Genomic DNA, 18,277 nt, shown 5'->3' with positions numbered 1-18,277 from the left:
CCTTCCTTGTCTTGGCAGCAGCAGAAACTGCACTGAGCTAGACGGGGTTCTAAGCACGCGATCCCATTTCAGAGATCTTTGCTCGTCATATTTAGAATTCCAGAGTCAGTTGTGTGGCTATACACTTTGAGATTAAACACAAAGCAAGCTAATCAAATTCCTGGTTTTCAGGGTGCTGTCAGAATATTCTGCATGTTTTTCATCACTTGATTAAATGATGCATTTGAATTAGAAAAAAAACTGAATCTCGGCGTATTCTGATGCAGGCAGAAGCCACACCCCGTTTTAGAGAATTCTACTCTAACTATAATAATCAGATACATGGGAGCTTTTGTGCAGAATTTCTGCTAGCATTATTTTAACATCTAGCATTGGCCTCTGTTAAGTATCAGAACTGTCCAGCCCTGTGATGTGCAAAGCCTAGCCATTTAGGTTATTATACTTAACACACACAATTAGAAATGCTAATTCTGAAAGAAATAAATTCAGGTAAGGATATACCAATCAAACATTCATATGTTGTGATGAAAGAAATTACAAGTTTAATTGTATAATAAGTAATTCTGAATGCGGAATACGTATAAAGCGAATTACCACTGGAGGTCGTTCAAGGCCCTGTCACATTCGGTTGGTGCATGTGACAGTGCTGCACCGCTCAGTGTTAAACTTTACAGCACCACAGCAGTGTAGAGAACGCTGAAACTCTGGACCACTCAAGTTGCATGAGGTTCCGGTTTCTAACTGTAAGTCTATAGCTTAGACCACGCCCATCCAGGCATAGCTTGGGTGTGCCTGGCTGTGCATTTTCTCAGGGGTAGGGCTGGGGGGATCTCTGTGCAGTTGGACTCAGCTAACTCATTTCTCCTGATTTTTAAGAAAACGCATTGGGAATTGCCCAGGGGAATAAATAACAACAAACTAACTCACTAACAAACTAAGGTCTATTGTCCCTTGGGTCAGATTTCCATCCAGGGGCATGAATACGCACATACACATGTACACTCGAGGACAGAAAGGTCTCTTTTCTCAGACCCAAAGAAGATAACTGTGGAAATGGGACCCATAAGAACTCCTCATGGCGTCAGCGAGCATGTTTCCTTCTGACCAGTCCCCTCTCCATGTTCACGGTGGCCGTGCTTGGCGTTGACCTTTCTCCGTATTAATCTTCCGGAGGAAGTCTACCCAAGATACTATCATAGTTATTAGGAGAAAATTTACGTTATAGCTTTTGATCTCTCCATCATGCTATTGATACAGAAAATCTGTATCAAAATGCAAATGCTTCACTCCTTCTTTAGAAGGGGAACAAGAATACCCTTGGCAGGGAATAGGGAGGCAAAGATTAAAACAGAGGCAGAAGGAACACCCATTCAGAGCCTGCCCCACATGTGGCCCACACATATACAGCCACCCAATTAGACAAGATGGATGAAGCAAAGAAGTGCAGGCCGACAGGAGCCGGATGTAGATCTCTCCTGAGAGACACAGCCAGAATACAGCAAATACAGAGGCGTATGCCAGCAGCAAACCACTGAACTGAGAACAGGACCCCGTTGAAGGAATCAGAGAAAGGACTGAAAGAGCCACTACCCAAAGACTATACATGGACTGACCTGGGCTCCAACCTCATAGGTAGCAATGAATATCCTAGTAAGAGCACCAGTGGAAGGGGAAGCCCTTGGTCCTGCCAAGACTGAACCCCCAGTGAACGTAATTGTTGCGGGGAGGGCGGTAATAGGGAGATGATAAGGAGGGGAACACCCATATAGAGGGGGAGGGGAAGGGGTTAGGGGGATGTTTGCCCTGAAACCGGGAAAGGGAATAACATTCGAAATGTAAATAAGAAATACTCAAGTTAATAAAAAAATGCCAAAAAATAAAAAATAAAAAATAAAGATTAAAAAAAAAGACTGATGAAAAAGCACACAAGTTCATGTAGACGAATGCTTAAGAGCAAACAAATACAATAACTACTATTAAAAACACAGGATAGATTTGAAAATCGATTGACTCTAGTTTGCTGGTAAGCATTTGAGTATGACGTGTATAACCAACCTTTAATGTCTTCTGACTCCTGTCTTGGGACAGGACAGAGACCTGGAAAACGTTTAAATCTTTGGTCTGGGATGTTTTAACATGTAAGTCTCCCGACTTTAAGATACCTCTGTATGTCTATGTCTTAAAGTCGCCAATTCTTCCAGCTGCTTATTGGAATTGTTTTCAAGTTCATCTTTGTGCAGGCAAAGTCGTGGCATTTCAAGTTAAATTTGTCTTACTCGGGATCCCAGTCATGTGCAAACCATCCAAGCCCCCTGAGTGTCAGCCCAAAGCTTTTCGCCATGTTCTGAAGCTTCCTGGTAGACCCATAGAATGAGTGGAGCGTGTGAAGCCTCCCTCACGGATATCTTACCTGGCACCTGCCATTTGCGCATACATCTAACCCCTGATATCCACAAGAAGTTCCATCCAGCACCTTTTCGGATAGAAGAACGGGCTGTTCTTTTCCAACAGGAGAGCAAAACAAGGCACATGGTTTTTCTGCACATAAAGTGGATAAAAGAGAGAAAATATTTCACCAATAGTTTTTATCTTAAGCTCTATTTCTCACAATGGTTACTGGATAATATATGTCAGTGTTAATTGAGCAATACAAGTAAATTTGTATCAGAAGCTTTCTATATTAGATGACACATTATCTATTTAGAAGCACCCAGTCTCAAGCTTATGAAATCTGGCCTCAAATGTTTGTGTGTGTGTGTGTGTATATATATATATATATATATATATATATATATATATATATAAAATTTATATCTTATTTTTATATATAGTTTATATTTATTGTGTTTATATATCATATATTTATTATATAAATGTTTACATTTTATATTATATATCATCATATACACATATTTTTATTTTCTAGGATAAAACTATAGAAAACATACCAATCATTCTCCTGAAATATATTTGGTACATCCCGAGTTTTCTCTATACCTTTGGGAATGATAGCATTCTTACTCTTAATTCACTTATCTGATTAATATTGATACATAAAGTTTTTTGATATCTCTCACTAATAAATTTTGATTTACAAAGATTTAATGTTTTACGCAAATTCCCAAATAAAAAGTTACCATAGTAGGAGAAGCAACTATCCTCCGACTCTCCATGCTCTGTGTTTTCAGAAATGACAAGTGACTGCATAGGAACTTGGATCAAGAGGCACAAGTGTGAGTGTGTTAGTAGGACTCAGTCCCTTCACCGCTGACTCAGAATCATGTCATGGTGGGAAAACTCAGAATCATGTCATGGTGGGAAACATTGATTCAGGGTGAGGAATTCTGGGGCTGCTGGCATTCTTCCTCAGTGCCCTACTGAGCATGAAGCAGGAGGGCTGGATCGCAAATATTTGTCTTTTAGACTCAAAAGTGGCATCTTTTCTTTAAAAAAAAAAAGTGCTTCTATTTTGAAGCCGTTTATGGAGAATCTGTGCTACTTGGTGACATCAATGGTACAGATAATGAAACCTGAAACTTCAGAAGACCCTCCATGCTACTCTCTCTCCTGGCTTGACACCAGTCAGAAAGCAGATCTTTACTGCTTATTAAACTTGTAGAAATAGGATGGAAAATAGTTTACAGGCCCTGTCACTGCTCTTATGTCTTCAGGAAAGTTCCACGTGTGCTGAGAGGATTCTATAAATACCAAATAACAGCCAGAGGCATGGAACCCGCTATCACTTTGCAGAAAGAAGACAGACAGTTAAATGAGCCTTCAAAACTGAACATTTCAAACAGTTTTCACATGTGGCTTCAGAATGCCACTCCGACCAATTTGGTGGAGTTGGAAATATAGCCTTTACCATGCATGGTTTTGAAATTTCCCTTTAAGATGCCATTAGAAGCCGCAATAAAACTCTGCAAAGGGTTCTCTCACCACAGAGTAAAGTACGCTATTCCCTGACTGCTTGCTGTTTCAGATCATTGGACTTGAAGACAACAGCTATAACGGCAACCCCTTAAAAGTGGTCTATGTAATTCTCTTTCTAGAGTTTTCTTTGAGGACAGAGGCAAGCCAGATACATGGGTTGAAAGGACTTAGTCCTTGTGAAAATTCCACTTATATTCCAAACAGAAAGTCTGGTAGAAAAAATCTCTGTGTTTTTCCGTTTGTAAAATGTTGTCAATACAGTCTCCATAATTTGACTTTATAGATGCCATAGATCTTTGATTCACTATCTTTATTCCTAGGGAATACCCTGGAGAGTGCGACACCAAGGTAGGTGATCCCTGAAACATGCATGAAGATGCTATGACTTGATTTAAAGGAACAGCGCTCGCCAAGATGCACAAAGTGCATGGCCAGTATCAGAGTGTCAGCATGCATACATGATGCAAACACTAGAACAAAAGAAAACAGAAATTGCTTTACTTTATAATAAGCAATGTTCAATACCTCGATGAGATCCTATATCCAGCTATCATTTTATGGTTATAGATCATAAAAAAACCCAAAGAGATATAGCCAGTATATTATATGGTTTATTATGTAAGATTATAATATTATCATGGTTTATTAAGAATTTGGACTTACGGAATCATATATTTCATTAGCTTCCAGAGGATGAGATGAAGGATAGTTATTGTGTGTTTTATTAATCACACACATTGATAAACTCAATTGATCCATACTGCAAAGGGATTAAAAATAAGTGATTCAAAGCCACAATGAGACAGCACCTCGCTCTAGCAAGAAGGACCATTATCCAAGAGTCTAAAGACAGCTAGTGCTGAACTGAATGAGGAGAAAAGGTCACTTTTATACTTGGTTGGTGGTGTGTTGTAAGGCTGCTTAGTGAAAAATTAAATAAGCTTCCACATGATCCAGCGAGCAGACATTTCAAAGGAAACGTAAGTCACTATTAAACCAAGGGTTCAGTGTTCTACTCACTGCGGCAGTATTTACAAGGATCAAGAAATGGAAATCAACTAAAGTATGTATCAAAGGCGGGGTAGATAAGGGCAATGTGTTCCATAATGCTAAGAAGAATGAATTCCTGTCATTTTGAGGAAAAAAAAATGGATGGAACTTGCAATGATCATGGAATGTTGCATAATCCTGGCAATGAAGGAAAAATATCGCATGACCTCATTCAGACTTGAATGTTATAAAGTCTTTCTCATAGATGTTGAGTACAGAGTAGTGGTTACCAGACAGAGAGGATGCACAGAGAAAGTCTGCCCGTGAGCGCTAAGGAATTCTGGTGTGCTGCTTGCTGCTGCTGCTGCCCACAGGCTGTCCTGTGAGAACAGGGTGAGGCAACATGTCCTGTCAGGAGAGGAACACCTCAGTCTAGCACAAAGAAATGATAAATGTGGAAGGAGAGAAATATGCTTAATTTGATCACTGTGCAGTAGTATAAAAATATTGGTGATGTGTATACAAATATAAAATATTCTGTCTTACAGATCATTAATAAATTTAGTATTAAAATGCTTAGCTCTTGGTTGTATCAATAGTACATATCATTAGAAGTCAAGCTTTCATTCATAATAATTTATTCTACATGGTTTTTTTTTTTTTGACTAAGGTACCCATTCTGTACCCACCCCCATTTACTGTTTTGTTATTTTGGTGGTAGGTTTTTGTTGTTGTTATTGTTTGTTTTGTTTGTCTTTTTGTATGCTCGTGTACAAAGCTGAGTTAAAAGACCCCTGAGCCAGTGCCATGTAAGCTATTAGACTAAAGGAAACATGGGAAATCACAGTCCATTGTGACAAGGAGAGGAAGTAAAGGTAACCCTGGCTCTATGGAGTCACAGAAGCCACTGTCCTGCAAGCCCACATTCAGTGTTCTTGAGGACTGTTACCCATTCTAACTTAACATTGCAGTTTTAGTTCTGTTTCACATAATTAAGGATTTACTTCAGCTGGTAAAACTAGTTTGGAAATGACCCACGTACTTGTCAGTTAGGATCCTCAAAGGCTGCTTGTAGCTGTAGTAAAATACACACTTAAACCAGAGTGCACTGATAACCATGAGCAAATCTGTCATTTTATCAAATCTGTTTGTGTGCTCTCACAGCTAAGATGCTGACTATGCCATCAGTTCTCTCATGCCTCTCCTGCCACACCACTCACCACCACTACCACTCCTAGTCCCCGGCACCAACCATTTATTTTCATTCCTGTAATTTTTGCCACTTTAAACTGTTATTTCTATGGATCACAGTATAGCACATGGCCTTATGTGGCTGACATTTGTGTGTGTGTGTGTGTGTGTGTGTGTGTGTGTGTGTGTGTGAGTTGACATTTTTTCTTCCATGGCACCCATTCATCGAGTTTTCTATCTGCCAATAGTACTGGCTGCATAGTATTCCATTGCTCAAGCATTCAACTTTTACATTGCTCGCTGCACGTTCAACTATTTTAGAGATTTCCAAACCACTCTTCAGAGTGGCTGCACCAGTTTGTGTTTCGATCAACGATGTTAGACATATCATCTATCTTTAAACATTTGCCAGCACACGATATATTCACTATATTTTTATTTGAATTATTCCAATGGATATTTATTCATTGTTCACAACAATACTAAAATGGACATGTTTAGTTCTGTGGTTGTCATATGCCTGTAAAGTGAGAAAAAATGAAGTCTATAAATGATTTTAAGTCAATCTGTAAAATAACACAAGCACTGTAAAACAACTTGCACTCAGCTGGTGGCCATACCTTCGTCGAAGACGGCTTGCCACTGAAGTGCATGCTTTGGGTACGAAGTTCTAACACTATAGGCCTGACATTGCCAGTCTCTGAATCCAGGCAAACCTGCAGGACAAGGTGGATTCTCACATATTCTGTATTGTTTTCTGGGGCCATTACAATCCCTTGCTTCAGAACCTAGCCTAGAAAAAGAGTACAGATAATAAATTTCACCTTTTCCCAACAAGTACCAACTTTTAAAAGTGAAAACCATCTTATTAATAAAATATCCTATTAGACTGCTTCTTTAAAAGCATATAAATGGCCGAGGAGAGTGGGGCATCCATAGGCATATTGAAAAATGAAACATTTTTTCAATGCAAAAATTATCTTTCAAAATCCATGAATGATGAAACTGATTTTAGATAAAACAGAAGACAAAATTCCAAGGCAGAACTCAGTTCAACGTGTAAAGTCTGACTTCCTCATGCATCGGTTGCTTCTGGGGATTATTAAGTTCATATCTTCAGAAAATTCAGAAGCTTTCCAGCAGCATATAACTGAACTGCGTCCCTGAGCTCCACAAAGGCAAACTGAATAGAACCCCATGCTCCCCTATGCACTTCAGAGATGCAATAGCCATGAACAAGAGGGTCTGTTAATGACCCTCAGCTGTACATGAGCCCAGCAGGGACTTTTGTTCCTTCTCTTTTTGCTTTGTGTTTTTTGTTTTGTTTTTGTTTTACTGTTAGCTTTTATCATCACTAACTTTGCTCTCATTCTTTTTCGTCAGTCCCAGCATCCTCTTGCCTTCCTCCTAGCTCTTCTACTGTTTACTTGACTCTTCCAATGTCCCAGCATCCTCCCAGCCCTTCTAATGTTTACTTTACTCTTCCAATGTCCCAGCATCCTCTTGCCTTCCTCCTAGCCCTTCTACTGTTTCCTTGACTCCTCCAATGTCCCAGCATCCTCTTGCCTTCCTCCTAGCCCTTCTACTGTTTACTCATCTAATGTTCATCCTGCTCACTGAAGTACATTTCCTTTGACTTACTCACAGACAGTGTCTTTTTGTAGACTTAATTACTCTTTGTTAAAAAGCCTGATCACTCTTTGCTTCTTAAGGGAGACGTTTTATTTTGGGTGAGGCAGTAGTACAGTTGTACCAGTTTTCTTTGTTGTCCATTAGGATTTACAGGTTACTTTGGTATTTCAAAACTGATGACCAAACGCCCTCCCCCAAGCCAGGAGCTGTGACTTTACCCAGGACACTTGCGCTCTCGACTGCTGACCCCAGAACCGCAGCTTCGACTACAGGAACTCCATGTGCTCCACTCTCCAGCCAAGTGCTCGGGTGCAGGGGTCCTGCGGGTGCATTCTCCAGCCTTACACCACTATTCCAAAAGTCATGTCTTAGGTGAACAAATCAGGGCACAACTGAAAATCATTTACTGGTCTACACAGTCACTGGAATTAATGCAAGCCAGTTAGGGCTATGGCAGCCCAAGTACCAAATACGAAGACTGCAAAAGACAAGTTAGTTGGCACTTCCAATATTAAACCCAGTCTTGTGGATCTGGTGTCAGTAACAGTCAGGACATGAAAACAGTACTCAGAGATTGGCTACTACAGGGCAGAAAATCCAGCACTATAGGGAGAAAGAGAGGAAGCAGTGGAGAGGGGGCCTGAGGTTTAAAAGCAAAAGAAAAAAGCTAACACATTCTGTGAAACTAAAAGAGGAAAATAAATAAATAAATAAATAAATAAACAAACAAACAAACAAACTCCAAACAAAAACAGATTCCAAAGCAGCCATGTATAGTTACAAACAAACAGCGATAATTCTCCTTCAGTTACTAGGCTGAAGGAGACATTTCTGCAAACTTAAAAGAGTTCTCCCTAGCACTATCCAGCAAGCTTTCATATGAAAGTCAAGTTGTTTGAAAGACTGAGCAACTGGATTACAGAAATCTGCATTGCCCTTTCAAATTCTGTACCTAATCTAATAACTTTTACTGGGAAGTGTTGCCGTAAGAATGAAGGGACGCACATGGTCCCTGTTTATTTCTCAGTCATGTGTGTTTTACGTGAAGTTAAACCTATAGCCATGAGAGGGGGTCACTTCTATGATCTTTGAAGAATGATAGGATAGGTAGACAAGAGTAGTCATTTCTATGGTTATTGAGGAATGATCAGTTAGGTAGACAGAAAATTAATCACATAAATGATAAACACGGGGAAAAGGTGCAAGGTCTCGACATCATACCATGAATGAAATGTTAGAAAATTTGGACCATTTAGATCAACAATTATAAAATTAGCAAAGCTGCGAAAGTTGATCCTTCTGGCCCCGAAGAGCTTGCCGTGGCAAAGGGCATCAAGATTTGAAAGAATTTTGAAGAAAGTACAGAAATGTTCCGAGTCTCTTCCTGTTAGGTCCAATGTGCAAAAGAATCCTTTTCAGCATCAAGACTGTTTTGCAGAGGTTGAATGTGGCACAGTGCACAATGCAGAAGGATTTCTTAGATACACACAGTTACCATAATAACCATAATAGCTCATTAAAGCTATGGTCACAATGCAGCGAATGGCTTTTCATAAAGCCAAGCTTCATTCACTTGGATCTTAATGTCCTGATTTAATTTTTTTTTTACTATTTTAAGAGGAGACAAGTTAGAAAACAGTACATCATATAGCTTACATTCAACTGACATCTATTTAAGCCAGTGGTTCTCAACCTTCCAAAATACTGGGACCATCATGTTGTGATGAGACATACTCATATTTTCTTTGCAATAACTTTGTTTGTTTTGAATTGCGATAATAATGTATGCACTTTCCAATGGTCCTGAGTGAGTCCTGTGAAAGGTTTAGCAACATACAGGTTGAGAACTGCTGATATAAGCATAACTAATCACTTCCTGAATACTTGTGTTATGACAGAACTTTAATTCAAACTCTTTTAGATTTAATATGCTTTAAGTTTCATCTTGAGAAGTAATGTAGCTATGTCAGTATTGCAGGCATGTTAATAAGTAAATTATAGTTTTATGGGAATATTCAATCTGAAAAAAGGGCAAGTGTGGACAATGTAAATACATATATATTACATACTAGCTTTGAACACTCAATAATGTTATGCCAGCCATGGAAAAATACCAGCATAAAACCTGTCAAACTTGAGTTGGTCACCCTGTTTGGCCTGCATGAAGGGTGTTTACTTTTCCCTGGGTACATATCACAGATCCTTGCCCATTTAACAACAAGCTGGCTCTGACTGGCTGGGCGAGAGTTCATAGCAGACCGGAAGTCTTCTGAAAAGTGCTATGATTTAGCCTGTCTATAATTTAAACTAGATCACATCTGGCACATGAAGAAAAATGGAAACAGATATGCAAGCCAGCCTGCACATACGAACTGGGGATATTTAAAGAAACTGTAACATGATAGCTAAAGTTTGTCACCTTGGAGACAACCAGGTCTCGGCATGAAAGGCGAGGGGCCTGCCTTTGCATCTTATAGGTTGAGTTTTCTGGTGTTAGGAAAAGGGTAAATTTTGCTTAAATTATCAGACAATAAGTCACTATATAAAGGACCTGGAGAGATGGCTCAGTGGTTAAGAGCACTCACTGTTCTTCCAAAGGTCCTGAGTTCAATTCTCAGTAACTACACGGTGGCTCACAATGATCTGTAACAGGATCAGATAGATGTCCTCTTCTGGGGTGTCTGAAAACTGCAACAGTGTACTCATACATAAAACAAGTTAATTTTTTTAAAAAAATTACTATATAAATCATTCCTAGTGGCACGTTCCATAAATTTAATACCAATTGTTTGTTATTTCTAACCTCAAGAAATAAATGCTATACTTTTTTAAATACTCAAATCTATCTTATCTACAATCTTAGTTTGCTTGACAAAAAGATTAATAGACTGTATATTATTTATGACTTTCATGGCAGGATGTGCCCTAAAATGTCTGGTTGTGTTTCTGCATTGTTCACAGGGACCTGCCTAGGAGGTTAGGAAAATAGGGCTGGGGGAGTGGCAAGAAGGTGTCAAAGCAGTGGGACCATCCTCTCAGCTATGGAAATGACCCTCCAGCTCATGCTATGGAAATGGGGGGGAAAGGCAGACCGGAGCTCAGTGCAGATAGACCTGGTGATTGCCAGGGTGTGGAAGTCTTCAGTGTTTCCAGTGGAGAATGACCACATTGATCTCAAATATTTCAATTCAGGAAGGTAAAGGACTAGATTACAGTGAATCCTTCCATGTGGCCTAGTGCAAAGTTGCTGGGTAAGCCTCCTTTCTTCTCCTTTCATTCTGAGCAAATTCTGTGAATGAAAGAAAACCCACCCCCTTGCTAGTTTGTACTAAACAATGTATGTATTCATTGTTAAAAAAAAAGGTGGCTTCTTTAACTTTGTAAAATGCTACCTAAAGCAGCATATTAAAGTCCACCTTCAAAATCATTTGACTAGGAGAACTGTCAAGGGGCCCCATCAGACTCAATAGCATACCTTAGAGGGAGTACACTTTTACCCCTTCATTCTCATCCCCATGGCACAGCAAACTTTAAAAATCCCCCACTTGGTTTCTTGTTTTGCACCGTATACCAAGCTAATACCATTTGGAGTGAGCGGAATTGCTACCAAAGGCATTTAAAGACGCGCGGTAATGCAACAAGGTTGACAGTTTTCTAAAGTATGGCTCCTACAGTATCTGGGACACATGAGCACTGGAAGAACACACAGGGCCCAGGAAATGGGGTGGCTCATTACGCACTTGCAAATGTGAAGTGGTAAGAACCTGCAGAAGAATATAATTAGCGTTATCAAGGGGAAGGGGGAAGAAAACATCTTACCTTTGATGAGTAATTATAGCTTTGGCTGAAAGAACAAATTTACTTTAGGGATCTCAAGACTGTAAATTATTCCTCATGATATGAGAAGAAAACTATTATAGTGAAAATATTTACAATTCAGACTATAAAAATGAAGCAGTGAAGAAGACAAGTGACTTCTGTGATGTCGGACAGCTCCCGGCGGGATGACAGGCATAACTCTGTGACTCCGCATCAGTGTGTTTAGATGAAGAAAATTATTGCCCTTACAGAGTTTTATGATTCAAGCAATAAGTTACTCAGGTTAATGGAATAAGATGCTCCCGATAAACACATATTGTTGTACTCCTGTGTGTGATTCGAAAAAAATAAAAAATAAAATAGGCCCCGATCTTCATCTTCCGATTAATCTCATAGAAAAAGATTCTGCACGATCTATAAACACCTGACTGATATTTCACAGAAGTGTCCTCCAGGAGGCCACTCTCTTATTGAAAGTGATAAAACACTTCTCATGGCTTCCAAGGCCTGTCTCTTTAAATTAAAGAAACCATAGAAGCTCAGGCCTATATTGATTTGCCATTGGTTCATAAATCTTATCCATCAACTCTTCTTCCATTACAAATGGTTAAGAATCTGTTTTTGAGAATTTAATACTTACATGATACAATGAAATATGCCCATATCCACCCCTTCCCCTCCTCCAGCTCCCCCATACCCTCATAAACATGTCCTCCTCCCAGCTTCCTGTGTTCTTGAGTCTCTCTTTTTTCATTCTTTTTTTTTGCTTTCTTATATTTTATTTTTATTTTTTTTTTATTTTCTTGGATGACCCATCAGTGTGGGACCATTCATGCCAAAAATCTAAATGGCCATATCTTCACAAAAAAAAAGCTTCTCCATGTCTACTAACAATCCACTGTTAATAATACTTCACCAAGGAGCGGGGCCTGAATAAAATAGTTAATTCTTTATAACATTTGCAAATTATTTTCTATTGGTGTAAAACATGCCATGTGCACGCAGGCACATCTACAGGCAGCCTGTGCTTTTCTGGAACCTCAGAGGGCATTATGGGATACCTGTTTTTCTGACACAACTGTTTGAATGCTTCAAGGGTGACATCATATTATTAATATGAGACCACTCCAGGTTTTTGATGTTAGCAGTACAGTAGTGCTATCAAATTTCTATTTTATGAAATAATGTGATGAGTGTGGATATTAAAAAATTTGAACATTTAAAAGAAATGGATGAAATTCTAGATACATATGACCTACCGAAATCAAACCAAGATTAAGAGAATAATTTTAAAAAATCTCCTCCAAAACAAAACAAAACAACAAAAACTACAGAAAAAAAAAACCCTCAGGTCCAGACAATTACAGTGCAGTATTCTACCAGACCTTCAAAAAAGGACTAACATTAAAATCCTCAAATAATTGCATAGAGTAGAAAAGAATCACTTCTGAATCATTGTGTAACTAGTATAATTCCCATACTAAAACCCAGACAAATTCAACACAACCACAAAAAGAAAATTATGAGCCAGGTTCTGTGATAGCTGAACTCTTGAGAAAAAAAATGCAAAATTAAAAGAATTTATCAGTGCCCAGAGAAATTCTATCACAATGCTATTATCTATGTTAATTTCATTTCTGTGTATTTGACTAATAAAACACCATGAGTTCACTTTGGGAGGAAAGTAGTATTTCTCCCTGACTGTAAGCATTCTAGTGATCAACGTCAAGGAAAAAAAATACACACCTTGATAATAACAAAACAAACATCCACATGAAAAGATAAAAATGACAATTAAAGGTAGATTTAAATATTAAGATTTTAACACGCTGACTGATACCAAGATGGGTGTGTTTGCAGCCGTCAGGAGAAAATTGCATTCCAGTCTGTTCATGCAACATTCCTGCTTATTCTGGACAATGTAAGGCACTCACCTTGCCAGGGTCGCAGTCAGTCCCATCCATCGGTGGGTCAAGCTTGGTCCTGCACTCTGTGTCCCCCTCCACTCTGCACCACAGACCAGTGCAGATAACGTGCTGCAAATAGGGCATGACGTCAGAAGGGGAATGGCAGGCCATAGCTTTGAGATTAGGTCAGTGTGTTCAGTTGTTGTGAAGCAATAAAAATGAATTTGAGTGAAAATATGTTTTGCTTTTCCTGGTATTAAATATAAACAGTGCACGGATTATTTATAGGGAATAGACAACTTTGTATGCTACCATAGAAATTCTGTTTAATTTTAATTTCAATTTGAAAAAAAATCTCTTGGTAATTGTGGAAGGATACATAAAATGATGTAGCAAATAACAGAAAAATGACCAGGTTGAGAGAATAAAATTTTGGTTTTCATTTTTCTACTTTTGCTGCATGCATGAGTCATGGCCTTGACCATGCTAGATAGGCAATCCACCACTGAGCACTTGCGCAAGCCTTACGGATTTCTATCTCGGTTCCCCATTCAGCACCCCTTTCTTTTTTTCTTATTTTTATTATACACTGTATAATTTATTATTTAAAGATTTATTTATTTAATGTACACCAGAAGAGGGCACCAGATCTTATTACAGATGGTTGTGAGCCACCATGTGGTTGCTGGGATTTGAACTCAGGACCTCTGGAAGAGCAATCAGTGCTCTTAACCACTGAGCCATCTCTCCAGCCCTCAGCACCCCTTTCTTAACACCTTTTCATGCACATACCTTTCTTTATGCTTAGACCTCACAATTAATGCACACAGTCTTGACCCATACATAATTCTATAGAAATATCTGTCAACCATTATCGGTCAATTTTTACTGATATATGAATACATATCAGAACTTTGGAAAGTAAAACTTCCAGTGAGAAGTTAAAAGTAATGGTATGTAGCTAGACAAGGTGTGAATAAAATAATTCTTAGAAAATGGAGGGAATAGGAAAAGTCTCAGGGGAAGGCCAGAAAAACATTAAAAGACTGAAGAAACTGAAGGAGAGAGATCAACTCTTACCTTTCTAATGTGAAACCTGTGGGATTAGCACTTAGCCACATTCATTCATTCTGTTTTCTACTAAGGAGTAGGATTTCAAGTCTTCTTTCCATGGACCTCCCTCCAGCTGCATCCCAGATGCCGCCCTGTTCTTCCTTTCTCTTACCTTACCCTAATTTTCTTTTATAGATTTGAGGCCCTCTGTGCTCGGTGGCTCATGATAAGAATACATAGGTCGCTCTTCACAAAGACACACAGAACTTCCCTCTGGTGCATAGCCATGTTGAGTGTGAACTCACTCTCTTCCCTCCCAGCTTTCTACTTTCCTACTCCCAATCTGGATGTCCCTAATAAAATATCAGTAATGTAGAAACACCTCTTTCTGCACATGGATTGGCGGGGTGACTGCTGGGGAAATGGCTGTCTTAAGCAAGCTACAATAAATTCAAAGCAACTTCCAAGTAAATGTCAATTCAATACAATAAGTCACAGACGCAGAGAAAAGTCTTCACAATTCAATTGGAAGATTATGAATGGAAAAGGCTGGTGAGGAACGAGAGTGAAGCAACAGAGGAAGAGGGTAATTAACACTGTATACTGCCCGAGCACATGTAATAAATATATGTAGCTTTTATTCCAAAGGAATTGGGAAAGACCCAGATAGGACTAAAGATTTCACGTAAATAGGAAAAGAGGTACTCAAGCATACAAGGCTGATAAGTAAAAAGTTATTTCCGGGGGCTTACTCAGAAGATTGTGTACAGACTGAATGACCCCAGATTGAGCTTAACATATAATTGGAATTACTAAATATACTGGCAGACATATTTAAGCTAATACTTCAAACAAAGTCATTATGAATCTAATGCCAACTCTTCAGAACTCCTAAACTGTTATTTTGCTGTGTTGAGGATTTAAACTTATGAACTCTCTGTAATTTCCTAAAGTAGTATACTGGGAGAAAGGTCAAATTTGTTTATTCCTTCTTCTTCTTCTGTCAAAAAATATCCTCACAACAAAATATTTTGTGCAAATATATCTTAATTTATTTCGAATATGCTTTATCCCAACCCTTGTGTAGATCTGTCCCAAAAATTCATCTAGGAAACTGCCTTAAGACTGAATAATCTTGCTGCTTGTGATGCCTTAGGTTCCGGAAAACCCCCAAGTGCTGTTTATAGATTCATTTATACAAATCTCAGGCTTTATAATTCTGGTTCCTAAACATTTTACCCTCTCACATTCTTCTTAAGACGTATTTTTCCATTGTAATTAAACAGTCGAATGCTGTATTCCCACCAAAGGACGGCTTTACCTCCACTCAAGGAAGTTCATTTGTGTTCAAATAAAAAGAAATTTACTTAAATTCTTCAGTTAACAGAGGGCACATCTTCTACAGGCTCACATCAGAGCTGACCACTGTTGGTGGCCCAAATTCTGACCTTTAGCCATTAGCACTTAGCTCTTCAAAACAGCAGTGTTCTGATCGATTCCCACTGGGAGTACTGAGAACATACGCGGCAAAGTTAGCAGCTTTTCAAGATAAGCATAACCGGGTGTAATAAATGACACAGACGAGATTTCTCAGATACTCTGTGTTCCACTGGTCTAGAGATCTATGTTAAGTCACCTATAGTCTCCATCTTCTGAAGAATGCCAGTTCACTTCAAGCTGACCTCTCCAGAGCAAGTAAAGAATTGGTACAGACGGCTTTAACCTTTGGAAGTGGAATGTGTCAGATGGATGAAGTTAGGGCTGTGTCATACTTTGCCTATTTCTAAGGAGAAGGGTAGGGTAGGGTAGAGTAGGGTAGGGTAGGGTAGGGTAGGGTAGGGTAGGGTAGGGTAGGGTAGGGAAGGGTAGGGTAGGGTAGGGTAGGATAGAACATTATAACAAAGTATTCTCTAGGTTACACAGCCATGAATCAAAACTTTAAACTTGGTTGTGGAAGATCTCTTAGTTTTTCAGTTAAAAGAATTTTAATATCTCAAACAGTATGTGTGGACCATCTAATCACCAATACACAACCCAGCAATATTCAGGGTTTAATCTTTTAGAATGACAAAATGTCCTTTTCAAACACATAATGTGATTTGGGATATTTATTTTAAATAGGCTTTTCATAGGTGTACACACATACACTGTGTTATACATGTGAATGGGAAGTTAGCTCTCTTTGTATAAATATCGTAAATTTTTCTTTGTAGCAAATGGTTCCACTAAAATCTTTTCAACATTTTTGTCAAAAATAAATGATCTGAAGTCATATACATCGAAGTAGTAATTCATCCTTACTCATGTAACTACTTGCTTTTAAATGGGTTTTCCTCTAAAACACAACCTCAGGATCTCCACTTATTATTATAAATACACCTATTTGTGAAATTGTGTTTAAAAAATCTTTTCCGTCACAGAGTGTGTTAGTACACTAGCACCAGCAAGGGTAAGATTGATTGGTCACCCTTCTTATGAAAAACATTTCTGGTTCACATTTTATGAACCTGGTCTCTTAACTCACACAAACCCTCTACAAGGAAAAGTGAGAGGCCACACTTCTAAACACATCATAGGATGGATGTCTACATTAGACTGGAAGTTTATGAGCAAGTGATTGCTCTATTTTAAGTTTATATTTAAATACATACTGAATAGAGCAATCAATAAAAAATTTTAATGCACAATGATCAAGGGTTTTTTTTCCTAAGCATAATATTAGGGAATTGAATAATGTAACCAGGCCTAGGAATTACTTTACAATCTGTCTTCCATATATCCACATAAAACATGTTAACATTTCTATAATTCATTTTTTATTTTGTTAAAAAATATTCTTCATTTTTTTGTGAGAGGCAGGAGACCAGCATTCATGTGGGAGCTGGTTCTCGCCTTCCAAAGGTGGGTACCAGGGATTGAACTTAGCATGCTGAACTTGGTTGCAAGCTCCTTCACCAGCCGAGCCTTTTTGCTGGCCAACACACTGCTTTGTTAAAAATCTCAGCATATGGTCCTTTGAAATTTGTGAAATGCCTTCAATAAAAACCTAAATGAACCCAAGTGATGGTTTTCTTTCAAGAAACAGAATACAGCAAAGAAAACACTCTTGAGTCAATGTAAGGACATGAATAGTTTCCATAGTCAAGAAAACCAAAATATAAACACATATTCCCCAAAACAAACAAACAAACAAAAACCCTGTCAATATAAATTACTGAACTAAGCTAAAGGTTCCTTTAAATCCTATTCAACCGAACACAAATCTTTTTACAAATAAATAAATAAATAAATGTACAAAGGGAAACAGGCAACCTAGGGAGGTATGGGGGTGGGACCCTCTAGAATGTACCAGAGTTGTTGGAGGTGAGAAACTCTCTAGACTCAAAGGGAGGGACCTTAGATGAAATGCCCTAGAGTGGGGAGGGGAAACTTGTAGAGTCCACCTATAGTGAAAACACAGGGCATCAAGTAGAAGGATGGGGTTGCCATCTCACAGTCAAAAATTATGTCCCAGAATTGTTCCTATATGAAAGAACAACAGGAACAAAAATGGAGAAGAGCCTGAGGAAAAGGAGGTCCAGTCACAGATCCAAATTGAGATCCAGCTCAAGGAGAGGTCCCAAGGCCTGACACCACTACTGATGCTATGGTGTGCTTACAAAACCTATCATGACTGCCCTCCAAAAGGCCCAACGAGCAGCTGAAAGAGTCAGATGCAGACATTTACACCCAGCCAATAGACAGAAGCTGGT

The 18,277-nt window shown here is 38.8% G+C and overlaps 1 protein-coding gene across 4 annotated transcripts in view; it reads right to left on the bottom strand.

Annotated features, from left to right (window-relative positions):
- Adamts19 (ADAM metallopeptidase with thrombospondin type 1 motif, 19) overlaps nt 1-18,277 on the bottom strand; it is a 183,828-nt gene that overhangs the window by 65,010 nt on the left and 100,541 nt on the right. Inside the window, 4 exon segments of one of the 4 annotated variants that reach the window (NM_001108433.2) lie at nt 2,411-2,538; nt 6,735-6,907; nt 7,965-8,095; nt 13,500-13,601. In NM_001108433.2, the coding sequence (NP_001101903.2) occupies nt 2,411-2,538; nt 6,735-6,907; nt 7,965-8,095; nt 13,500-13,601 (534 nt within the window). 4 annotated transcript variants of the gene reach the window in all.

This window comes from Rattus norvegicus, chromosome 18 (assembly GCF_036323735.1).
Source record: "Rattus norvegicus strain BN/NHsdMcwi chromosome 18, GRCr8, whole genome shotgun sequence".
NCBI classification, from domain to species: Eukaryota; Metazoa; Chordata; class Mammalia; order Rodentia; family Muridae; genus Rattus; species Rattus norvegicus.
This window is presented reverse-complemented; position numbering and strand designations above follow the sequence as displayed.